This window comes from Phaethon aethereus (assembly GCF_964289735.1).
Source record: "Phaethon aethereus genome assembly, chromosome: 16".
Lineage (NCBI taxonomy): Eukaryota > Metazoa > Chordata > Aves > Phaethontiformes > Phaethontidae > Phaethon > Phaethon aethereus.
This window is the reverse complement of record NC_138592.1, coordinates 17,606,448-17,632,045: the sequence shown is the minus strand read 5'-3', so window position 1 is coordinate 17,632,045 and position 25,598 is coordinate 17,606,448. Positions and strand designations below refer to the sequence as shown.

Below are 25,598 nucleotides of genomic sequence, written 5' to 3'. Positions count from 1 at the left end.
GCCTGGGGGAGCGTTGCCTGCGGTTTGCTCCCGAGGCTCCTGCGGGCCACGGCCCAGCGCCCACGGCGAGCGGCCCCCGCGAGGGGACCCGGGCCCCACCCCGCGCGCGGGGCTGGCCGGCCCGCGCGGGCGGGGCTGGGGGGGCAGCGCTGGGCATGACGTCACCGCGGCGCCGGTCCCCCCCGCCGCGCGGAGCGGGCGCTGCGCCTGCGCGGCGGCGGGGCGGGATGGGCAGCCCGGTGGCGGCGGGGGGCTGGGGCGCGGCTCCCGCCAAGCGGGCGCGGCGCGAGGCCTCCCCGGAGGGGCCCGGCGGCCCCACGGCGGAGAGCGACCGCTGCGACCCGCGGCTGTGGGACACGGAGCGGCTCTGCCAGCACCTCTCGCGCTGCGGCGTGGGCGAGCCCAGCCTGCTGCGCCGCTTCCGAGGTAACGGCGGGCCGGGGCCGGGCAGCCCCTCGGGGGCTGCCGGCCCCCGCCGCTGACGCTGTGCTTGCCCCCGCAGAGAGCGGAGTCACCGGGAGCATGCTGCTGGACCTGCCGGCCTGCGCCCTCGAGGTCACCCGCGTCTGGTGAGCGCTGCCCCCGTGGGGCGGGAGGGCGGCGGGAGGCGGCCCCGGCGCAGCCCCGCGGGGCGCCCGCGCCCTGCCTGGGTGCGCCCCGGCCCTGCCGGGCTGGCCGGGCGCTGGCGCTCCCCGCCCTCGGGCAGGGTTGCTCCTGGGCCACAGGCGGAGGACGTGGGGCGAGGGGCTGCCCCGCGGGGGGGTCCCCGCAGGGTGTGTGTCGCGGGAGCCGCTGCAGGCGGGCCCCTGCCTCGCGAGGCCACGTCCGCGATAGCGCGCTCCGGCAGAAAGAGGTTTCCTGAGCTGACAGGATGGCTTTGTCCCGCTGCCACCCCAACGGGCCGGGGGTGTAGCGGCGGTCGGACTGCGTGTGCGTGGAGGAACGGGCTCTGCGTGGCTGGTCGTGGATCCTCCACAGCAGCTCACCAGTTCCCCTGCTGATCCCCGCACAGCCAGCGCTATCCAGAGCATAGAAGCTAGTGGCCCAGTAACCATGAGATACAAAAAAAATTCATTTGAAAAGCCGTAACGAAAGTACCACCGGTAGTGCGGTAACGGGTGTAATTAAGTAATTAAGTGTTAATGGGAACAGCAGTGTGAACTCCAGGGGTTTTGATGGGAACTTTCTTTTCAGCCTAAAGTTAACGCTGCTCCGATTCTAGTAACGATTTTTAAAATAGCGAGCAGGCGCTGCCGTGTGGAGGCTGGGTTTCACCCATCTCCCTGAGACGACTCCCAGGCGTTGAAATTTTAGTCTTGCAACAGTTGCTGGGACTTTGCTCTTTCTTGCACCTGCTGCAATAGGGTGGACTGTTAGGGAAAAGGAGGTTTTGGTGTGTGTCCTGACAGAATACGGGCCCGTGGGTGAGTGGTGGAGTTCAGTGGCTGCCACGAGCTGCCGCAGCACTCGGCTGTGGGGAGCGGGCAGTCTGGCAAATCTGACTCCCAGCTCGGTAGCGGTCACCTGCCACAAGTACAGGAAAACTGAATGCTGTCTTAAAGCGTGTAAAGGATTGTTCCCAGCAGTGAGGGTAATGACCGGTCCCCCAAAAGTTGTAATTTTTCTGGTGCTGGATATACTTTCTTGCTCCTCTGAAACAGTAGAGTATAAATGTGTCCTGTCATTCTGTGTGTCTGAAGGGCCCTTGCTGCCCCACTGCCCCTTCTCTGCCCCACTGGGGTCGGTTTTGCTCACCTCTCCTGGGACGTGAGCCTGCTGGCTGACCACATACTTCCTGGTGCTTTTTAATCTTTGAATGCCTTTTCTTTACTCCTTTGCTAACATTGTTTATGCTGTTTCCTCCAAACTTCTCTCAATCCCCATCTGTTCCGCTCAAGCTATGTGTGGTGGTTGTTGTGTTAGCTTAATGTTGTGGTTAGTTTGGAGCGTGGTTATCTGGCAGGTGTACACAAGTGCAGAGCTGTGCTTGTCTGCTGGGAGTTTTGGGTACTTTGGTGTGCAGGTTGGCTCCTTGGCTGGAAACTTGTCGGAACTAACACCGTGCTGAGAATGAAGGGCCCGATCTCGATGTTATATCGAGACATCCTGGCTGTGCTTGCAGCTTGCGAAGGGTGGGTTGAAAGATCGGGCGTGTGGGTGTGCCCGTCGGTAGAGAAGGAAGAGCTGGTGTGACTCCAGGTGACAAGGCAGAAGGATTGCGCTTTGCGGGAGGTAAGATGTTGGCAGGAGTCGTTAAGGTATTTTGGGGTTTTTTGGAAGAAGTGTTTTAACTGCAGCTGTTTGAAGTGTGCAGATAGAAACGGTGTGGTATCATGAGGAAGGCAGCTAAAGGCTTTATTTGTTTCTGGAGTATAAGGTAATTGTCTAATTGAAATAGCAAGCGGATGTAATAATTTCTGTTTAGAGACTACCAGCAGGCTGGTTGCTTTTAGTACCTCGCTGGCTGTCCGAGCATCAAGTGCCCGTACGGACGCTCGGGCCCAGCGGGCACCTGCAGGCTGCTCTGGGGCTCGGCAGGCTCTGCTGGTGCCGACTGTAGGCAGGAAGGACGGGGTGGCCAGGAAGCCTCTCTAGGTGTGTGGTACGGGCGGTGGAGTCAAAATGGCTGTGAAGAGCTCTCAGCTGCTATGGAGAGCGGATTGGTGCCGGGGATGACACACTTGTGGGTTTTCTTTTATAAGGTGCTTCCTTCAGTGAGATCTGACATCTTGTTTCTGTCAACTTGAAAATCGTGGGAGTTGGATGAGAAATTCCAAGAGCCTTCCACTTTTTTTAAAACATCTTGACTTCGCAGTAAAGAACGACCCTTTGCACGCCTCTTTCCACTGCACAATGTGTCCTACGGTAGCTTCCACATTTCTCTGTGGCAGGCCAGTAGTGAATGCATATATTTAGTTCCCTGCCATTCCTGGACATTCAGTGGGGGGAGCTCGGGCCAACAAGGGCCTGGAGGCAGTACTGTGGGTTTCCTGGAAGTGGATGTTGCATCTGGCGTGCAGCACGCTGCATGTTAAATGTGGATGATGAGTAGGGCTGTCTGGCTGACCTCTCTGGAATAGTTCCTAAGGGGTGCAAGAAAGGGGTTTTCTCATCCTTGCTGCCTGTGGCATGAGGAAGGTTGTGGGCAAAGCAGGGAGCGGTGGAGAGGAGTGGATGGGGATGTGTCAGTGCTCACCCTTTCAAAGACAGCCAGCAGTATTGCTGCTTTGGCTGCTGGAGGAACTGTGCCTGCAGAGCCCTGGAAAACCACAGCACTAACACATGATTTGTGCGTAATCTCTTGGTTGAGGCGGTCTTACCGCATAGACGCCAGGAGAAAAATCCCCTGCTGTTGTTTCCTGTAGCTCTCTGCGGTGCGACATCCAGGTGATCAGTCGCGCCAGGACTGTACTGACAGCGTTGCCTCGTCATCTGGAGGCCGAACCCGCAACGGGGGTTCGTGTTCCTGGAGGCAGGGCGAGACGATAAGACACGCAGGCCACTGGCGCGGTACGTCAGGTGGGGAGTCCCCAGCCCCCTGGTCGGGCGTATTCCTTTCGCTGCTCTCTCGCCCGGGTTCGGCACCGGCCCGTCCCGGGGGTGGCTCCAGCAGGTGTGTCGCAGAGGGCAGAGGGCTGTGCCAGCACCGTTTCACGCAGCCCTGCTGGAGGTGAGTTTCTGGAGCAAAGCAGCACATTAGGCTGTGCTTTTGTGGGCAACGTTTGCGTAGGTAGTTGTGTAATCAACTATACTGTGAGTGGTACGGAGCCGTCCTTTCTCTGCCGTTTGTGTCGCTGCAGTCATTGGCAATTTCTCAAGATGTAGGCGACCAGATGCCTTCTTTCTTGCCTGGCTATTTTCCAGTTTTTCTCCTCACTTCTGAATTTTTGTGGCATTTAGAAGTATAATCAAGTGCTTCAAACCAACAAGGCTGTGCCCCTCGCTTGACGCTGGGTGCTGTGTGCTGCCTCACCTCCTCAACTACGTCGTGGTCCTACCTTGTGTACTTTGCGTGACCTGGAGTATCCTTTTGGGCAATTGTTACCTGAGGTCTCTTGCATGACTCTGTGGTGGTACTACTGCAGCATTACGGCTCATTCAAAAACACCCTCGTGGTGTTTGATCTCCGTTATCAGCGTGCTTTGAAGTGATATCCACTGAAGATCTCAGTTCTAATTAAGAATGTGGGGATCACCTCTGTACATCAAGTTTGGGTGTTAATTTTTCAAGTCTGCTGGAGCAAAGATGCTCTAGTCCAGGAGCGGTTCTGCATGTTAGGCTAAGTGTCTTGAGAGAGAACTTCTCCACAGAAGTAAAACAAATGTAGATGACTGGAAGCAGATTGCTTCTGACTTTGCTGTCCCTGGACTGTTTTTGAGGATGGTGAGGGAGCTTGGTTAACCAGTCCAAGTGCTAGCCCTGCCTGAGCTAGCTGTAGCTGTGGTTGGAAAGGTTACACATTTCTTAGAAGCAGCAGTTGAATGTTCTTGTTCCCATTTTCAGGACAGACCTCAGAGAGCAGTTGCAGTTGCTTTTCCTGGGAGTGTGAGGATAGGTGTGTACAAGCTTCTGGTTTGCTGGCCGCAGAAAGGGTTCCTCGACTCTTGCACCACACCAAAGTTCATCCTCTCTTAGCAGAGAGCAAGAAGGATGGGCAGATGCTGGTGGTCCTCCTCTTGTCCTCAGTGTGAGCTGCTTTCTGTTGCCCTGTAAATAGTGGGCTCTTTCAGGAGCTCCCTTGTAAGTTATCTGCGGGGTTGTGACTGTTCCCACAGGCTGAGCTACTTGGTAGGTGAAGTAGAACCCGCTGGTCTCAGCATCACCTCCAGTGCTTTTCATCTTGCTTGCAAGCGGGGGCAGCTAAAGACTTGTGGCCATGTGAGCAGCAGAGGCTGCAGCCCAAAGGCTCCCTGTTACGGGCAGGGATACCAAGTGGTGAGGACAAAAAGTGCTCAGCAGCAGCTCAGACATCGTATGTGTTCAATATTTTATGGATTGTGTATTATTAAGTGATTCGGATGAAAAGATGTAGTGCACCTGGCAGTATTTTTTGCTAATAGTTGACATTTTATAGTATTACTTTCTGTTAAAGTTTAGATTGAATGACCGATGTAAAACTGATCTCAGGATGGTTAACTGCTGAAGAGTGTAAAAGTTAGCAAACTGTACTTTCTCGTGATAGTGTTTGCTGTCACGCTGAGGCTGAAACTGTTTTGCTCAAGGACGAGGCTTGCAGACAGAGTTCATAAAAGTGGGTGTACTAAAGTGTGTTATCTCTCCCTCCAGACTTGTCCTGACCGTGCTCTTAGACTGCTGTGGCTACAACAGACTACCTGCATTGAAAGTTTACGTGTGTGTTGTGCAGGAGACCTTTAATGATTTATTAAAAATCACTAAAGCAAAATATATTTATGAAACAAGAATAATTTCTCAACAAAATTAGAGCATCTTTTAAACTCCGGTGGTTCTGCTGCTGGAATTAAATTAATTTATGTGAAATTCAAGTTAATGAGGCAAAATTAAACTTCTTTTAATATAGAGTTGATGAACTGAAAGGAATTTTTATAACAATTGTTTATTGGGACTTCGACATTTTAGTTTAAGGAATTTTTCAACCTTAAAAAATGTCAGTTATTCAGGCACTGCTTGTTGTCTTTCCCATAAATTTAAAGGACTTAACCCCCAATGTGACTGTCCCTAAAATAAATTGATGAAAAAAAGAGTCTATTTCCTGGTGTTTCTATTTCTCGGTTCTGTATAAGTGGGAGAAGCACTTACAGTACTTTACAGACAACTTCTGTAGCTATTTGTTCTCTTCCTTCTCTACTCAACTTTAGAAGGATAAATACTTTCAATATTTTTCTGAAAAAGCTGCAGAAATACTTATTTCTGTAAAAGAGTCAGCAAATATCAGAGTAATATGAACTTGCACAAGCAATTCCATACGTACTGCAAAGAGTGAAAGGAAATGCATTGCAAACTTTGCTCTCAATGTCTTTTTTTTTTCCTTCCTAGCCTCCCAGCTGAGAGACTGAAAGTGCTGGCCTGCCTGAACACACTGAGACAGCAGCACGTGGACGTAATGAAGGTGGTAGCTCCAGCGCCGCGCGGGGAGGACGCGGCTTCCAGGGCCTCGCCGCACTTCGCTGCGCTGTCTCCCTGCCTCCCCTCCTTTTGGCTTGGTGGTGCCAGCTGGTGCTGCGGTGGGGCCTTTCCTTTGCAGAGCAGCCAACTCCGAGCCCTCCTCCTTGATAGTGGGTGGTCTTTGAAAAACCACGTTAACCAGAAAAATTGTTAAAATCCTCGGCTAAGAGCTTGATGTGGGCACCGGGCGGTTGTGAGAGACTGAACGAGCTGTATGAAATGTGTTGAGAAGCAACCCTTTCGCATCTCTCTCTGTGTAGAGCCTCCCCTTGGGTTTTGTGGGGCTTTTTTAACTACCTTAGCCCCAGGCCTGGCTTAACAGACTGCTGCTGACTTCCACTGTTTGCCGTGTCCAGCAGGCTCTCTCAGTGGTGTATGTTGGTTTAACTCGGGCCGGGGCTGCGCGCATTCCTTGGTAGCCTGCGCATCTGCTAGAGCCCTGTCAGCGCAGGGACCGGGAGGAGGGAGAACGCAGGAAAACCTTGTTTGCCTCAGTATTTTACCAAGATATGCGTGTGATGAAATGGTTTTATCTGCTGTTTTGAGGCAAGGATTAAATGCGCGTGCTTACCTTCTCTAGTAAGCCACTGTAGTTGCTCAGATGTCTCTTGAAACACGTGCTTAGGGATGATCAGGGGAGTGCTTTCATATTTCAATTATCTTGGGTTGTGCATTTTGTTCTATGAAAAAGGTAAGAATCATAATTTCCACTCTGCAAAATTTCACTTGATTTTAAAAAACATGAGCAGTGTCAAAGCACACACTTCTTATTGGGTATCTCAGACATGTATTGCAGTATCCTGCTTTAACTGGAATAGCAGATTAATAAAGACAGCCGTTTTCCCAAGTGTTAAGTTTTGGAGTTACACAGATGCGGATAACATTTTTAGAGGTTTTGACTTTAATTCCCTTGCTCTCTGAAATGTGCAGCTTTGTCTTTTTTGGTGTCATGCTTACGTAGTTCTCCAGGATAAGTTTTGGTGTGGGGTAAGCAGGATACGGCTGTCTTGTAGGAGAAAACAAAACAACCACCCTCTCCCACCAAATACCTGAGCATTTTAGATATCCTTTACCCTGGTACCTGTTTCTTTTCAAAGTCAAATTTTAAATGCTAATTACACTCTTGTTTGGCTTTTATAGGTTTTTAACGATCCAATTCATGGGCACATTGAAATACATCCCCTTCTTGTTCGTATCATCGACACACCTCAGTTTCAGCGCCTCCGATACATTAAGCAGCTGGGTGGCACTTACTTCGTTTTTCCAGGAGCCTCTCACAACCGCTTTGAGCACTCTCTAGGGTAAGGTGATGTTGTCTTGCATGCACATCTCTTGCGTTTGGGTTTCCCTGAGCTTGGTTCCACTAACGTGGAGTGCCAGCCAAGGGGCATCGCTGTCTTTGAGCCTTGGTGAAAACTGCCATTTTTGGTCTCACAAATGTTCCTGGATATCCTGTGTGATTACAGGCTGTTCTCTTGAACTTCATTGAATAAAGACAGATAAAGAAACCTACAGGATGGATCAATGTTAGATTTCCTCCCCTGCCACTGCTGCTTCTAAGAATAGCGTTAATTAAAAACTGTGAATGCTTTATGTTCTCCCTCATCAAAATTTGAGATCTAAAGCATTTACCTGGGAAGGGTGCTATAAATGACTTGCCGGACAGTTGTAATCCCCTTATATTGTCCAGCACAGCTAAAACCCATTTTATCTGTAATGTTTGCATTTGTAGTTATGTGTGCTTTTATGCAATTGATAGCAGATTGTCAGGCTGTTAATTGTAATGTAAGTTTAACAGAAACAGATGATGGACAGAAGGATTTCCAGAGTTTTGCTAGGTCTTTCACACTCCACAGAGAAGCTGATGAACGAGAAATTTAAACTTGTTTTAAAGGAATATCCCAAGGTGCAGAGAAATTAAACTAGTCAATGGTTTTTATTCGGATGATCTGGCCAGCCTAAAGTTGCTTTTGTTAGTGCTGAAATATTGTGGAGTAAGTCTGGCTTCTGCCTCTGCTCTGTGACACTAACAAGGTGCAAATGCGTCAAATCAGTGAGGCAAGCTGGAATTGATTGGTAAATGTGAAAAGACAAAAATGTGAGGGGTATAAACAAAGCTTTCACAACAGGAGTCTGAAAACTCCAGCAGTATCAACAATCTTTTCTTTTAAACAGTTCGTTTAAGCTATATGGTTACACTTGGGACAGTTGTTCTCAACTTGTATATAATTTTGAAGATTTCTACAGTTAAAAAGCAGAAATGAGGTTTGTGTGCTTATTGGGCTAGTAAAAAAAAATCAAACAGTAAAATCTGGTCTATGAAAAGATACTGCATTGTCATATAGAGCCTTGTCTTGCTTTAAGATGTTCTACAAGGGGGACTATTGAGGCAAGTAGGAAAGGAAGTCGGTGTAGCACTTGTAAACAGTTTATAGGGGTATGTGCCGTATGTTTGTTCCTGCTGTTTTCGTATCACGAGAACAGAGGGTCCCATTCAGTGAAATTAAATGTCAAATCTAAAATGAATGAAATGAACAGAAATAGGTGTCGTAAGCTATTGTTCAAATAGCAGTTTGAAAGAACAACAAAATGCCTTGGTGACTGTTGTGGACCTTTGCAGTTGCACTGAGTAGAAGTCAAAGGATGATGTGTAAGCTGTGATGCTTCAGGATGCACACTGTCAATAACACACTGCGGTTCGCTTACACAGGTACTCCGCGGTTCAGCATTAAGAAATACTGCAGGTTGCTGTTGTCTCCATGTTTTGGGCATGGTATCTCATGCTTTTTTGCTGTCAAATATGTTACTGATGACTAAACCTCTACTACAGCAAACAGTTTGTTTCTGTGATTCTCTTGCGTTAGGGTCTGAGTACTTGTTGTGTGCTACCTCTCAGACAAGGGCTGTGACTTAATGGAACAAAACAGAATAGATGAACTGTTCTTTTTCTGTTCAGCCTGAAACACTACTATATTAAGTTTTTTTTTTTCCCCTGCAACAGGGTGGGCTACCTAGCAGGATGTCTGGTTCGTGCACTGAAGGAGAGACAACCAGAACTGGATATAACCCAGCGAGACATCCTCTGTGTAGAAATTGCTGGGCTTTGTCACGATTTGGGTAAGTGACACTTGGCATGGCTTGTTGCTCTTTGAAAGCTAACCTGGATGAAAAGCTGGCTGTGAGACCAGAACGTGAGAGCTGTTTTGGGCTGCTCAGTGCCTGGCCGTATTCCAAGACAGGATTTATCTGTTCCCGTTTGGTCCGGAGTATATCTGTGGAGGCGACTCCACATGGTGAATTCGTAGCCGCCCTTAGCCGTTTTTTTTTGTCTTGTTACATGTGGTATTTAGAGTTCTGCCCTCAGTGGCTGAAGTGTCCGCTTCTGTATGTGATGTCCTCAGGTCTCTTAAAACATTTCGCAATGAAAACTAGTGGCCCTTTCAAAAATTGATATGGTTATTTTATAACTACTTATTTTCTTCAGAGCTGGCACAGAGTAATTAATGTACTCGATGTTGCTGCAGTACTTGTCTGTGGTGTAGGTAATGGAACTGGCTATGTTAAGTGCAGTAGTACTTAAGGTGTCTTAGGAAAGTGTACTCGCTATAGCTGAATCTTCCTCATAGATGATGTCAAGATCAAGTCAAATAGAAGAGAATCCAGATCCTTAGCTTGCTCAAAATATTTTTGCTGACAACTGTGTCTCAGATTAAACCTGTGTAATCTTTATTTTTAAGGTCATGGGCCATTTTCACACATGTTTGATGGAAGATTTATTCCACTCACCCGTCCAGATTTGAAATGGAAGGTAAGCTTGTCACTATTAAAGTAAAAACAGAAAACAGAAATTTTTAAAGGGAGAATATTTCATCTTTAGAGACTGTCAGTGCTTGTGAGACTATAGTGATCGTCTAGCCTTTTCTTATTGCATCATTTTGATGGCATAATTAAAAACCAGAATATTGTCTTTTAATCCTGTGACGATTTCCTTGTGGTTCACTTTAACTGTTCGTTTTGGGAATGTCAGCCCCCTCGGCGTGACCGTGAGCAGATGCAGCCTTACTAGCGAAGCAGAAAGAGGTGTGGGGAGAAGAGAGGGCAGATATGTGTCACCACCACCTCTTCCCTGAAAGTGCAAATGCTCTTGAGCTCCTGTGTACTTTCATGAGATCTGTTTGTGTACACACGTCCTCTTCCTGCAGATCTCATGCTGGGTGGCACAGACGGAGACATTTTGTTTCTCCTCTTGTGCCCGTAGTGCAACTCTGAAGAGGCAGAATTCGTTAGGACCGCACTGATCATTTTAAGCCAGTGTCATGCCTTAAAATGCATATTGCCAGCTTTCTTCAGAATGTATTTACAGGTGCAAAATACCAACTGGGAGCTTCCTTTCCCATTTAAGATTTTTTTAAAATTAAGATAATTTTAAATATTAGGATATTTAATGCAGTGTTTATTTAGAATTCAAACTTTCAGAAACTTTGAACAGAGTTTCAAGAGTTGTTTGCTGTGAATGGAATGTAACACAGTCCTTTCAGGCCTCTCTCTGCTTGGAATTAGGAAGCAAAATCAGCTGACTAAACTTGTTGATCTTCTGCACAGCAGAATTGATTACTTTGTCTCTTAGCGTTGCAACTGTCTTACTGCTGTTTGTTAAAATACCGAATTAACAGCTCTCTGCTGAAGAGTGTGTTTCTGGACTCTCTAGACCGGGTGATTTCCTGTTTGGTTAGATACAAAATGAATGGAAAATCACCCAAGTGCTGCACTTTCACACCACCGTGCCCGGGTGCCCTGCCAGGCAGTGCTGCTGGGTTAGGAGAAGGCTGTGACACTGCAGGAAAGATGCTTAAACTTTGTAATGCAACATTTAGGTGTGGGGTTTTTTGGTTTTTTTTTTCACAGCATGAAACTGCTTCTGTTGCAATGTTTGAGCACCTGATCACTTCCAATAAACTAGAAGAAGTCATGAAGTCGTATGGTCTGGTCCTTGAAGAAGATATGAACTTCATCAAGGAACAAATAGGAGGGCCTATAGATGAAGCCGCTTGTGAGAAATCGGTGAGTCAGTGTGCTGCTCCTGTGGTTATCCTAATAAATGTCTTTAATTTTACTGAAAGAGTAGGTAATTTTTGCTTCTGATATGTTTTATTATTTATTTTTAGCCCCGTAAAATTCTGAGAATCCTGACACGAGAGGTGCTAGAGAAGTGTAGTATTTGTTCTCACAGTGCTGGCAGCAGGTGGTTGCTTCACTATGTTATGTTCTTACATCTTCTTGAGAAGTTCTTACCTCAAAGTCTTCAGATTAGAGGAAAGCTGAAGAATGGTATTTGTATTTTGTGGACCTAATTCACTGGTAACTGGATTGGTAGAACTGAATTTTAAATGGGAACCTTAAATGACTAGGTTAGGATAACAGCCTATTTACTGGATGCTTGACGGTGGTGGTAATCGGAGGTCGTGTTTTCAGGTGGCTGTGTGAAGAAAACATGGAGATAGTTTAGGATAATGAGCTGGTAATGGATAACAAAACTGAGAACTGGCAGAGATGAGGCAATGAGCAATGCAAAGCATGGCCCAAGTGCCAGAGCCCCATCGCCTTTGATGACAGTAGCAAAATGTTTGGATTTATTGCAGTAACAAACACAGAGGCAGGGATAAGACTTGAAGAAATGTGTGGCAAGGAAGAAGAGACTGTGATTATTAATCCTTGCAACTCTCTGAAAGAATTAAGTCCTCTCCCCTCTCTTTACACTTAATAGTTCTTGTCATCTCTTCAAGGACACCCATTCAGTTACTACCAGAATTAAGAACCCATCAATGGGAGATCTGTCATGACAATCTGGTCCTAATCAGAATTTGTATGTTGTCCCAAACAAGTCGCCCACAAATGTTAGCACTTACCCATTATTTTCTGCTGTAGGAGTGTGTAGTGCTGCCATGTATACTCCAGCACTCTGGTGACAACCATAGGGAACCTAGCGTAGTAACATCCGGCCTGAGATCTCACAGGAAGGGGGTGTTCATTTACGAAGTCTGCAAATTGATTGTTACCCACTGGCACTCATTGGCACACAAATCTTGCTGCCTGCCGCTGTCATTGATCTTGTGCCAGGTTCTTACCCATTGTCTCTTTTTCCTTGTTGGGATTCTGCGCCTGTTTTCCATCAGGCTGACAGGAAAAGGAGTGTTGTACGTGATACGTGGCAACCTTCTGGCCACCCTCCTGGTGTTAGGCTGCAGGATCTTCCACTGGCAGTCACTTGTACCACCGTGGTCTTACCAGAGTACGGGCTCCTCCGCTGATGAGGCGTCTGTGCTGTGACGCTATCACGCTGCAGGCCGCCTGGTCCCGACGTGAACAGCGGGTGGTTTGTGCATTGAACATGAACAGTGCCCTGAACATTGTCCCAGTAGCAGAGGTCTTTGTGATCAGCACAGGATATTTTTATCTACGATGTGTTCTCTTCCTGCTGCTTACACAACATTTCCGTTCTTATTCATATAAGTTTCAATATTTCTGTAATGCAAATAACAGGAAAGCCATTGATCTGTTTGTATACAATGTTTTCCATCCTCAGAATTTCAAGGCCGCTTTATGTCCCTTTTTTTTTTAGCTTGAAGAATCATTAAATTTTCAAGAAAATAACGTTTATGTGCAACTTGTATTTTATTATTTTGTCTTTGATTTCCTGTTTGCCTCATGGCTGAGGCATCTGTTGTGGGTTAGGAGTTTAAGTAGCTGGCTGTTTAAACGATTTTTATTTAAAACATCTAAATAATTCTTTTAAAACTCTATTCTATAAAGTTGTATAGTTGATTGCAGAAGACTGCAAGGCAGTGACATGTTTGTGGGTTTAATTCCCTGAGGATTAAATGATTCCAACCTTTTCCCCTTTTTGTTGCTATGCTTTTTATTCTCTTTGTCATTCCAAAGCTTCAGGCTTTTCTTTAGTGGAATGGGAAATTAAATACTCGTGTACATGGTTTTTATTCTTCCTGATGTTCTAGGAAGTCAGCTGCTTAAGCCCTAGTTCTGGATTTCTAAATCCCGACTTAGTTTCTGAAAGCTCTTCTATTGTCTTTGTGTTCTTTGCTGCCTCAGTGTTGGATGTTTATCACGAGCAGAATCAAAGTACATTCCCACTGTCTTTAAAAAGTTGTTCTGACATTGTTTGCACACTTTAATTTCTTATTGTTTCTGATTTTTTTTTTTTTTTCTTCTCGGCGGCTGTTAGTGGCCCTACCGTGGTCGACAAAAGGAGAAAAGTTTCCTATATGAGATAGTAGCTAACAAAAAAAATGGCATTGACGTTGACAAATGGGATTATTTTGCAAGGTACAAATCTTACGGTTTTTGTTTTTATTATAAATTCCTACTGAAATGGTGCTACTATATTTACAAGTATGATTTTATTATTAAACACTCTCTGTGGAATATTTTTAGGGATTGCCATCACCTAGGAATCCAGAATAATTTTGATTATAAGCGATTACTTAAATTCACTCGGGTCTGTGAAGTAAAAAACCAGAAGCATATCTGTACTCGTGACAAGGTAAGCAGCGTGTGCGAACCGAGGGAACACTCGGCAGGAAAATACGAAGTGTTACAGCACACCGAGAACATACGGGGCATGGGGAATCCTGCCACGGGCAGCGGGGTACAGCTGCGCTCTGGATTGCAGAGGCGTGCTGGGGTTGCCGGCCGGCCGCTTTCGTAGCCCGAGAGAGGAAGAAGTAATTGCTGCTCTGAGAGATGTTCTCAGAAGCAACTGGTTTAAGGATGGGAGGGACAGAGCAAGCCTCCGTCTCAAAGGGCTTCTAGTGGGTCCTTCCAGGGAACGCTCTGCAAAACCATCAGCTGTGCATGGTCCTGCTCCAAGTCTTCTGAGTAAGGGGTGAACGTGGCTTTGGCAAGGGGCTGCTGAAGGAGCAAGAGGTTCTCTTCCCTGCCCAGGCTGCCTGGGGTCGCTGCTCTCCCACGGCAGCCTGAGTCTCTTTCAAAATTTGGGAATTGTGAAAAATAACCATTCTGCTGTGTGCTGCAAATGGAAGGAGACAACCCATTTGAGTCCTTGATTGTTTTAGTTTTCCAATTGAGGCAATGTCAAAATAAAAGATGATTGTTTTTTTTTTTATTCAGGAAGTTGGAAATTTGTATGATATGTTCCACACGCGGAATTGCCTGCACCGGCGAGCATACCAGCATAAGATTGGCAACATCATTGAAATAATGCAAGTATTATGCTTTCCTTTTCTTGCATACCATTTATTTTTGAATTCTTGAAACTGCATATCCGTTTGGAATTTTCAGATAATCAGTGAGGTCTGACATACAATAAAAGCCACTGGGCCATATAACCCAACTCTTGTTGCAAGGGTCAGTGCTCAGAGTATCATAGAGGCTGTGATTAACCAAACAGAGAGGAGGACAACAACATCCTTCCACATGAAATTCAATCAGAGGAAAATTAGTAAAGCTCTGAAGAAGCGTAGGACCAGGCTGCGCTCATGCTGTTTTAACTGCTGACAGCTGAAGACAAATCTTTAGCTACAAGTTAGAGACGACTTGGCTCAAACTGGCTGGTTACTGGATCGAGGTTACTGACAGAGTAAAGTAATGAGCAAGCGTACTGTAGCTTAGCTGAGGCCTGACTTTGTGTTTATGTAAAGCCGCAGCAGGAGTTGTTCAGGACCAACTCAGCTGGCTGCCTGCATTTATACCTCTCTTGTTGATGTCTATAGAAGTTTCCCTATAGCATTATTCTTTTTACCTTTCTTGAAAAGCAGAAATACTAGTATCTCTAAATATTTTTTTCATTAGTATCTTGGCTGCCGAGTAACTGTCTGCTGAGTTTGTAAAAAAGGAACGCAGAGGATTACACAGTACAAGAGTACAAGAGTGATTCCTTACTGCTTTCGTTCACATACTTCAGCTCCTGGTTTAGTGATCCTCTAAAACTCAGATTAAAAATGCTAAGGTTTGACACTACCTATGTGCGAGGACTAAAAACAGCCAAGAAATTTAATTCTTGGGTTACCATAATTATAGCAGCCTATCCAAATGGGCATACAAGCTGGAAATGACAATAAGAGACAGAAGAACTTGATCTTCAGAACATCAGTTTTTCCCACCTGAAAATACCACAAGTTCATAATGCTCTACCTTTACAATGCTGTGTATCCTCTCAGTCGGAGCAACGAATCTGTGAAGGGATATGGTCATCTGTGAGGCAGCCTCATTGCAGCTGAGTGACAGTATCACTGTCTTGCAGGTTCTGCAATCCTCTAAGCAATGTTAAGCTCATAGTCTGAAGCAGAAGAAAGTGTACTTGCTCCTTCATTGAAAGAAGGTTAAGGTTTGTTCTGAACCTGTTTTCAGCAAATGGAAAGACTGTTGAAATGTGCAGTAACAGCGTGGAGATAGGACACACTGCAGTGCGACCAGGGTCTGCTGTGTGCTTGGGATGCAGTTTCATCTATTGTCTTCTATTTATAACATACTAATGCATTTCTTTTTGACTCTTAAGCAATAAGTTGTTTCAAAATGATGCTTTTCTTAAGTCTTAATTTTGTCTCAAACTAGGATTACAGAAGCCTTTCAAAAAGCAGACAAATTTTTTAAAATAGAAGGCTCTGGAGGAAAATTGTACCAGATTTCTACAGCAATGGAGGACATGGAAGCCTACACCAAGCTAACTGGTATGAGCTCTCAGAATTTTTTTTTTTTTTAAATAAAAGAACGTGAGTACCTGTTAAAATGCTGTTTTTACAGCTGGGTCCTTGCCCAGGACTAGGACTCTCAAGTACTACTTCTGTGCACTGATGGTGCGGCAGGCCTGGACCATCCAATCTCTGTGCTCTTGGATCTTGCTGGGAGAGCAAGACCTTCTAGTTGAAATTACTTTTATGTTGAGAGAAGGAGAGAGACAGAGAAGCACCAACTTCTATATTCTGCACACATTCACATTACTGCAAGCAGTGCTGTCAGGAGGTCCTGCCTGTGCCCTGAGTTTGTTGCACTTGTCACAAGCGGGATGTAAGTCAGCTCTGAGCAATACTACAGCTAGCTACGTCAGGTGGAGGAGTACTGTATGTGTGTTGTAGTGTGAAACTAACCCTGAGGTAGGTTTCAGAAGTCTCTGATGGGATCTGATTTGATTTGCTTGAGACATTGCTACCCTGCCTTCTGTTACAGAAGAAAACAGAAACTATGAACAACTTAGTTTATTGCTGAAAGTTTCTGGTTGCTTGGATGAGAGCTTGTGAGAATCATTCTCATGGGATAAGTACACGGAGCAGCAACCTGCTTGAAGACGTGCCAGGGAACTCCAGCGTGATTACAGAGTGAAGCAAATGAGCTGAGACTTGTGATGTTTTCCCATTTCTCAAGGTCTGGCTCAGTGCTGTGAAGAGGAAAAACAGAAATTACTGTGTTATGTAGTTCCACGGCTTCCCACCAACACGGCATCCTGGTTTTGTCTGCCCCTCCTGGTCTTCGCTGTGAGGCACAGCAGCATTCCTCTGGTTGGTGTTCAGTGCTGCGGCATGCCCGTACCAGCTTTGGGTAGCATGGGGGACGGAGGCCAGTGGGGCAAGGCACGGAGGGGTTTGTGGTGGGGGCAGGGCAGAGGATGCTGCTGACCCTGCTGAAGTGCTCCCAAGTACTGGCAGCTCTTGCAGCACCTGTAAGCTACAGCTCACGAGGACTCACAAGGCATCTTTCCTGAGTGGCAAAACAACTTTCCTGAGTCTCCATCACCAACCTGTGGCTGGCCAACAGAGGGACTCAAGAATTTCTGTCTTTGGTCCATGGACAAGGTGACGGAGACTGAGGGCAGTGTTGCAGAGGATCCTGTGTGCCTTAACCTGTGTCATGCTAAAGGCCGCTTGCTGGCAATCCTTCACCTGCCACAGCCCCATTCAGCCTGACCATAGACCTGCCCCAGGGGACGGGAAGGGGCTGACTTTGAGTGGCAGTTGTGGTTGGAGAGCATGAATTGCAGTGTTGGGCCATGGAAGGCTGGGTAGAAAGGCAAGAACTGGCATTAAGTTCTTCATGGTCCTGCTGGAGCTGCCTGCTGACCTGCAGTACCTGGTGAGGAGCATAGTTCAGGGCGAGGATATCGGGGCTGTCCCCTGCCTCTTAGTCTGCCGCAGCAAGGAGCTGCTTGCTGGGGCTGTCCTGTTCAACGAGGAGAGTTGAACGGCAAGGAGAGTGATGCGAGGAACATGCCAACATGAGGTGTAACAGTGAGCCATGAAGGATGAGTATGTTCGCTTCCTCTTAAACCAAGGCGCTTCCTTCCCTACGTCCAGTGGCTGCAACCTGGGAGGCTTCTGCGAGGACAATAGGCTTGTTTTCAGTAGTCCATGGTGAGTGATGCTTCTGTGAAACTGTCCAGTTGCCTCTTGGACCTTTGCAAATGTTAAACCTCTGTGAGGTTCTGCAGCAGAAAGTTCCCTAGCTTGCTTTCATGATGGGTGAAGAACCACCATTAGTTTTTAATTTGGTGCCTCCTCATTTGACGTTCCTTGTCACTACTGCTTTTGCACCATGGATGTGTTCAAGGGCTTCTTATTTCCTCTGCATCATCTCTTCTCAATCTGAACAGACCTAGTCTGTTCTTCATGGAGAAGTTCCTGACTTGTATCAGCTTTGTCCATAAAAACAGTTAAAGATGTTCTGGTACGTGTTACCAAACCAAGGCATGTGGCTCATAGCTTCCAGTGTGTTGGGAGCATCTGAAGCCAGCTGCAGTCCTAGCCGGGGCGTTGCAGAGCTGTGCTTGCAGCACGTGTCAAAGCTGCCTAGGTGGTTCTGGCTGAGGAATGCAAATAGACACAGAGTGCAGCTGTGTTGGTTGTGACGGGCAGCATCCTGACAGCATCCTGAGCAGCATCCTGACAGCAGCAGTTTCTTTAGGGCAGCCAAAAATAACCTTGCTGCTCTGAAGCCACATCAAAAGAAACCTGTGTCTTGCTGCTCGTATTGATGGGGGAAACACACTGTGTTGCTGTCACGTAGAGACAGGAGGGGGGACTTTGATGCTACAATCCAAAGTCTGAGAAATTCTGAAGGTTTAATGGTAGTACTTTATTCTTGTACAAGTACCCTTGTCCCTGAGCCGGTTAGTGCTGGGGTTTAGGATATTCTGCTGAACAAGATCGGCTAAATAAGAAGAGGATGCAACCTTCAGTGAAATACTAAAACTAGTTGCAAGGGTGAAAATTGAGCTAGTTTTTCCTGTTGAGAGCTCTTACGAGTCTGATGATGATCAAGATGATATTGTGACTTCTCAGTTGTCAGACTTAGTATGTTCGCTCGTTCTCTGAAAGTGTCTTTCCTGAACCAGCAGTTTTTCCTGTTGCTTTAACCTTTGTCCCTGTACATGCGTTTTGCTGTGACACTGGATTTTGACATACTTAACAAAAATCAATACAACTTTGGCAGATAATATCTACCTGGAAATTCTGCACTCAAGTTGTCCAGAACTGAAGGAGGCACGAGAAATTTTGCGTAAAATAGAACGGCGTGAATTATACAAGTTTTTAGGAGAGACTCAACCTGAAACAATGAGGGAAATTGTAAAGGTAATGTCCATTGGTGGAAGATTCTGAATTCTGTCCCTGTAAAACTGTTCTTTAAGTTGCTGACCATCTCTTCTTCTCTATTGGTGTGTGGGTTTTGTTTGTTTCTTTTGGTTTGGTTTTCTTTTTTTTGCTTAAATGCTCTTCCAGAAATAGTGTCAAAAGTTCTCCTCCTGTCTTTACGTAGCTGAGCCATGAAACATGTTATAGGAAACTGGGAGGAGTTTTATCTACAGACAGACAGAAAAATGGCAAGCAGTAGAAATTCAGAAGTTGATTATTGCAGAAATATTTCCAGAAAAAACTGTTTTCTGAAAAATACAAAATTGCATAAAAAGCTGTTATAGTCCAGTGATTGAGAAGGTTATTTCTATCATCTTGTGTTCATTAAAATTTCAAAATAATAAGGAACACTTTTGCTTTGAATTGTAATTTGTGTGCTTTACTTTGAGAACAAAATAATAACTGACAATTCAATTTCTTGGAATTGAATTCTGTACTTAGCATAAGCATGCATTTATTTTTTCCAGTATTTGCTTTCAAAGCACTCGTCAGACGTCGGTTTAACAGCTGTTGCCTTATTTCAAAATAATGTTATATTAGAGCTGACGTTACTTCATATGGCTCAGCTTTTCTTGTAATGTGCTACACCACGTTGTCAAATTGTCAATTAATTATCTCTAAACTTCAGCCACAATACTTAAAATTTTCCATGCCAAATTTCCAATTCTCTCGCTTCGAAAATCCATCCAGAGGTGTTGAATCTTGGGATATCCAGTGTGTTTTGAAGGGAGACTGGATCACTGTTGGCGCCATGAATATATTCAGCCAATGCTTTGCAGCTTCTGATGCTCAGCTGAGGGATTGGGGAAGGATTTTTCCTCCTGTGGTGCAGGAGGTGCCTGTTGCAGGAGTGTTGGAGGCTCAGCTTCCTCTGAAGTGCTGGAGGTGAGCAGTGGTGGGACAAGGCGTAGCTGTGTCTGTTCTGCTCCTTAAGAGACTGCAATGCCATTATGTTTAGAAACAGAATGCTTTGGGGGAATCTTTAAAGGTTGCCTAGTCCCCTGCAATGAGCAAGGACATCTTCAAGTAGATCAGGTTGCTCAGGGCCCCGTCCAGTTTTGTGATCCTCACGCTGGCCAGAGCCAGGACAACATCCCAAATAGCTACAGAATTCTTAAATTCAAAGCTGTTTCCAGTTAATGCAAACTGGAAGAGGCAACTTAAAAAAAAAAAGAGGCAAGCGAACAACAACAGTTGCCTCCTGGCAATTCTTTCCTCCAGGTTTGCTCTCAGTCTAAACCTTTCCTTGGCTTCTTGAGTCACAACAAACCACACTGTGCCTCAGCTTGGCAATGTGGGTGATCCCTGCTGCTCTTAGCAGTCTCCCTGTCTTTGCAATGGACAAAGCAGCAGCAAAAAAAATGGTGCTAGTTGATATCCTTCCCTTCGGGACCTGCCTCCTGGTCCTGGCCGCTCTGGGAGAAAAGCTTTGGATGCAGCACAGGAGCCTCAGTTGCTCCCAGGAAATCTTGCTTCATCAAATTTTGCATCTTCCCTAGAACATAGCAGCCCTGGACAAAGGTGAGCGGGCAACCTTCTCTCTTCTGCCGAGCCACAGCCGTTCCATGAGAACTTGCACATTTCCATGAACAGCTACTCTCCATCACGCTGTGCTCCTCTGCTTGGCTTTAGCCTAGCTGTCAGCAGGGAATATTCTCTTGGGTCCAGAACCAGACAAAACCCTGTTGTGGGTTTCAGCTTTTGAAGTAGGTCACCATCCCCTCCAAAGTCTGCCTAGGAGCTTTCTGTTTCTGGTTTTTGGTTGGGATGTTTGTTTTTTTTTATAGTGATTGGTGACATTACTGATCTTGTCTGTCTCTCGGGGTTTTTTTATGTGTTTCAGTATATAGGTATAAAAGCTTTATGAGAGGATGAGATCTTGCAGCCCTTCTTTAAAAAAAAGTTCAGTAAACTTGTTTAATACTCAGTTTTGGGAACTTAATAGCAAAACAATTGTATTAGTAGAATAATTGCTTGAAGGTACTTATCTTCTGCTTTCATGGAGACTTCAACATCCTGGATGGGGGGACTCTCTCTCTCTCCCCCCCCCCCCCTTGCCCCCCTTCCTTCCTTCCTGTCACCAGGTGTGCTGTCTTTCCCCCACAGGCTGGCAATATTTGGGTCTTCTCAATTACATACACTTGTTTTGTTTCTAAATATTGGTAGAAAACTTATGGCTAAGGTATACAAGGATTCAAAAAACCTGATTGCTGCAAGAAGAGTCTGTCAAGCTATGAAGAAACAGAAACTTTACTTTAATGACACATTCTGTCATGCGTATTGTTGCCTTGGTCTAGACTTGATAGTGCATAAATGTAATCTGAGTTACTGTCTTTTTTCAGAATAACAGCCTGGCAGAAAGCATTGCTAATTGCAAGCCAGAAAAGGATCCTCCAGATGTGGAGCTGAAGGCTGAAGATTTCATAATTGATGTAAATATCTCTGGGTTCGGAGTAAAAACTTCTCAATCACAGAAGGCCTTGTATACCATAGTGAAAATTGGAAAAATGTTTCAATACATCTGTGAACAACCAGAAGCACAGGGTTGCCTCGTAAACGCTGTCCTAGCTGTCCAGCCCGAGGCTCTGAGCGCAGCGCGTTTCCCCTCGGGAGGTTTGCGGTGCTGGGGGGGGGGCCTGGGTGCAGGGGCTTCAGGCAGCTTCGCTGGGCTGTCGCTTGGGCACTTCTGCTCAAACCGTGACGGATGGGTTCTCCCGTGACTGTCCTCCTTCTGAGGAGCTGTAGGGAAGCCTTTGGGCTTCAGCAGTCTGGAACCACTGCTGCGGGTGATGAAGGCAAGTAAGCTGTGGGCGCCGGGGGGAGGATAGCGGGCACAGTGACTTCAGGCTTCTGGCATGGCACGCTTGACGCGCGGCACTCGCTCCTGGGGTTTGTCTTCTGCATAAAGCAGCTTGCTGCCGCAGCTCAGTCTACAGCCAGCACTGGTGGGAAGGAGAGAGCCTGAGACAGAGGAGGGAGCTTGAGGGGTCTGCAGGTATCGAATAGCTTAATCGCTCTTCGTGGTTAATTCTGGGGAAGGCTAACGAATGGCTTTCCATGGAGTGCATCGCAAACCACTTCTGCAGCTCCCTTGCACTGAAGGTTCGCTTCAGGCTGGGTGAAATTGTAGCGGTTTGCTGCGTAAAGCGCAGTAGAGTAGTTGATGATGCTTTCCTTGTCCCACAAATGGAAGTCACGGGGAAGTGGGCTTTTCTCCCTGCTGACCATAACACTGTTGGTGTACCGAACAGATGTGAATAATGTTGTCTAAACCTCATGTTTAAAATTGTAAGCTCTACTGCTGCCTCTGCATCTCTGTGTATTTTGGGGAGGCACAGGCTGGCAAGGGACCAGCATGCTTCCACTGTTTGAACCTGGAGCATTTCGGAGCACGACTGGAGAGCTGGTTGGTGTAACTCTGAGCGAAAGGTGGTGGAAGAAAAGATTTAAAATGCAAATACCTGATTGTTTTATTAAGTAATCATTTGTTAATTGCTGTTCTATTTGATTAGTGTCATTTACAGCAGTATTGTATGTATCCATTTTGTACTTTTTGTGAAAAAACTAAAGCCAAACATTAATGCAATTTTTCTTTGTTTTGCATGCAAGGTTATCAATATGGATTATGGAATGAAAGAACAGAATCCCATTGATAATGTTCTTTTCTATTGCAAGGCTGATCCTTCCAAGGCAGTCAAGATCAGTAAAGAACAGGTAGTCTTTTATTTTCCTCAACTGGCTTCTGAAGGGCATCTTCTTCACAGCTTGCGATGGAAATGTTTACAGTCCTTCATGGTAGTTATTGCAGTAGTGGTGGAAGAGGGTTGTGGAATCCATGTCCTTGCAGGTCTTCGGTGTGTGTTGTACTATGACAGTTTGAGATCCTGACAGCCTTTGCATATGAACAGTATTTAACTTGAGTACACTGGGAGTCTTAGAAAAGTACGGTTGATTTGGATAAAGCTTACGGATTGTAGTGGGATGTTTTTTACTGCTTTCAATTTGTATTCAGATGAAAAAATGGAAGTTCAGTGGACTCGGAATTCCAAGAAATACTAATGCTTATTTCTTTTTTTATTCCAAAGGTTTCAAAGCTTTTACCCATGACGTTTGCAGAGCAAGTTATCCGAGTTTATTGCAAAAGTCAGGATCCAGATACTGTTTCAGCTGCAAAACAGTATTTTATTCAGTGGTGTATAGAGAAGGATTTCACCAAACCGCAGGTAACAAATTCACTTGCTATTTTTCTTGTTCTTAGAGCGTTTCACCTTTGTCCATAAGCTTGCTCTTTCATTAAAAATCCTGGCATTCAGGCCTTGTGTTTGTGGCAGAGCCGCTCACCACTAACCTAGCTTCTGGTTTTATTGTGGCTCGCATCTGGATGTGCTTTGGTTTCGCTGAAATAGTGATGGGTTTGCGTTGATTTAACTTATGTCATTTGAAAAGTCGTGCTTTTATAACAAAGTTAGTATCCACACAGATGCTCGATAGTTCATGGATTAAAGGCTTAAAGCAGCACTGATAGATTAAAAGATCTAGGGAAGAGGTCAGTTCTTCTATTGCTTTCCCTCTTCCTTATTCACCAGCTGTTAAACTCACTCTGTCCCCAGGAGATTCACGGTCAGTCCGTTTGTTCTGAGTTAGAGAGGAAAATATCTGTGGGAACAAAATTGCAAACCTCTCCTCTCTGGGCAAGTAGTCTATAGTCTGAGTTGCCTGCAAGGCCTTATCTGTTCTCTGTGTTTCCCTTCTCCATCAACTCTCAGAAAATACAAGTTTCCAGCTGTGAGGAAGGAAGAGGGTGTGTTACAACTGATCTGACGTTTTGCTTTTTGCTGGGAGCCACGTCAGAGCTGCCCTGGCAAGTAAAATGGAGACTCTAAAGCAGAATCTGAGTCTGTACCTCTTGCTTTGCATTCCTCCTGCCAAAGTCGTGGAGAAGCTTATAACAATCATGGCTGTAAACTGGTGATGCGTGACAGAGCATCCCCATCACATCCCTCTTGCAGGAAGGTGGGCGCCTTCATCTAAAAAAATTACTGCGTGCTGATGCTTCCAGTATATCCATCATTGTAGGGAGGCAGTTATGGCTGTATCAAGTAAGCTTTTCTCAGTAGAAAATGCTAATGGAGCCACTCCTACGTGCACGAGCTGTGACGTTTCTAGGCTGGAAGTGGCAGTGGGTTTGCTAGATGTGCTGGCAAATCTGCTGTTGCATTTCTCCCCTAATGGTTTGTTTTCACTTTGGTTTACCTGACAGTCATACCAGGGAAAGGAATAGCTTTCTCCAGTTCCATGCACTTTTTCAGATATTTTCCACTATCTGGGATCGAACCTCAAAGTAAAATAAATGCTTATATGAAAATCTCCAAGTTGCTTAAGAAATGCAGTGTGAACAGTTTGTTCTGTGAACCGTGTGGTTTTTTCCTTTTCGAGTACGTTAATATCCCTGACTTTGCACCTTGCTTGTGGGAGACACCTGCAGGTCTCTTTTGGGGAAGGGGCTACAGCTATAGGTACGAACAACTTCTTTTAAGGCTCGTTCTTATGTCGTACTTCTGGCATCTGTCTTTTGAGAGCAGGTAATGTCAGAAGGGCTTTTTACAAACGGATCAAGCAACAAGCTTTCTCGGCTTGTAGCTTGAGTATTGTTGTATCCTATAAGAATGTTCTCCTAGTTCGGGCGTCTCCGTCTTGCAGGCCCTGGCACGTTGCAGAACATGGCAATGTGCATCCCACCGGCTTAATTTCTAAGCTGAGAGAGTTTATTGCTCTCTCGTCTGTGCTTGCGGTGCCTGAGCACGAGATCGACGTGTGTCTGAGAAGGATGGGCACCGCTGCCTTAGACCGTGCAGTTGCTGCACCCACGTTATATACCTTGAGGCAGTGAAAGGCACGTCCAAGCACCTACACCTGGCAGATTGCAACAGTTCTAAATGAGATACTGTGGCAAATTGGGAGGAAACACCCATAATAATGTTTCTGGTTCGTATAGCAATGCCCCAGATACAAGCCTGTTGATCTTCCTAGGTTTGCTGGTAATAATTTAGGAAGAGGTGAACTGCCAGTGCTGAAAGCTTCTTGGAGGTGTGGGGGATTTTTTTTTCTCCCCACCAGCTGTTACCACTGACTACAGCAGTTTGCATCTCTGGGATGCTCGGTCTTCAGTGTTTGTTGATTTACAATGCTTCTAGGACCTTGGGTTTATTTTTTTTCTATTAAGACTGGTACTGAGCTTCTTTTCCCCTGCTTTAAAGTAGAAAGCAAAAGTGAATGTACTATCATTAATGTTTTCTGACTTCTGATAATAGGATGGTGATGTGGTTGCCCCTCATCTAACTCCAATGAAGAAAAGCTGGAATAACATGAGAGATGATGAGCACAGGACAGCCTCCGAACCCAGTTGCAAACAAAGGCTTCCTTTTGATAAGTAACAGTTTTTCCTCTTGCACTATTCAGTCTGCTGCTTCAGAAGAGGAGTAAACCTGAGCAGCAACTCTTCTAAAAGCCAGTTGGATGGACTGTAAGAATTTATGGAACAATGCAGAAATGCATTTTACAACGCAGTATGTTTTAATGTAGGCACTTAAACAAAGTGCATATTCCAAATGGACTTTTAAAAAATTAGCAACGTATTACAGCAGCGCAAACTCAATCCTCATTTGTTTTTGAATGTATTGGCACTGTGTAGCAAGAGTAACTTTAAAAATTGCAATTCATTGTTATTCCAAGAAGTGCTGAAGACACATTACTGTTCCTTCTAGTCCCGATGCCTTCTTAAGATGATTGTGATAGTGC

General features: G+C 45.7%; 1 protein-coding gene across 1 annotated transcript; it reads left to right on the top strand.

Annotated features, from left to right (window-relative positions):
- Positions 1-227: 227 nt before the first annotated feature.
- SAMHD1 (SAM and HD domain containing deoxynucleoside triphosphate triphosphohydrolase 1) lies at positions 228-25,234 on the top strand (the record flags this gene model as incomplete). Its single annotated transcript, XM_082007096.1, has 16 exons — positions 228-426; positions 503-569; positions 6,016-6,088; positions 7,285-7,445; positions 9,146-9,261; positions 9,882-9,952; positions 11,050-11,205; positions 13,385-13,485; positions 13,594-13,702; positions 14,290-14,381; positions 15,733-15,848; positions 18,601-18,740; positions 21,143-21,232; positions 22,410-22,514; positions 22,886-23,023; positions 25,112-25,234. The coding sequence occupies 16 exons, from the start codon at positions 228-230 to the stop codon at positions 25,232-25,234; spliced, it is 1,857 nt and encodes a 618-aa protein (XP_081863222.1).
- Between the last annotated feature and the right edge of the window lie 364 nt (positions 25,235-25,598).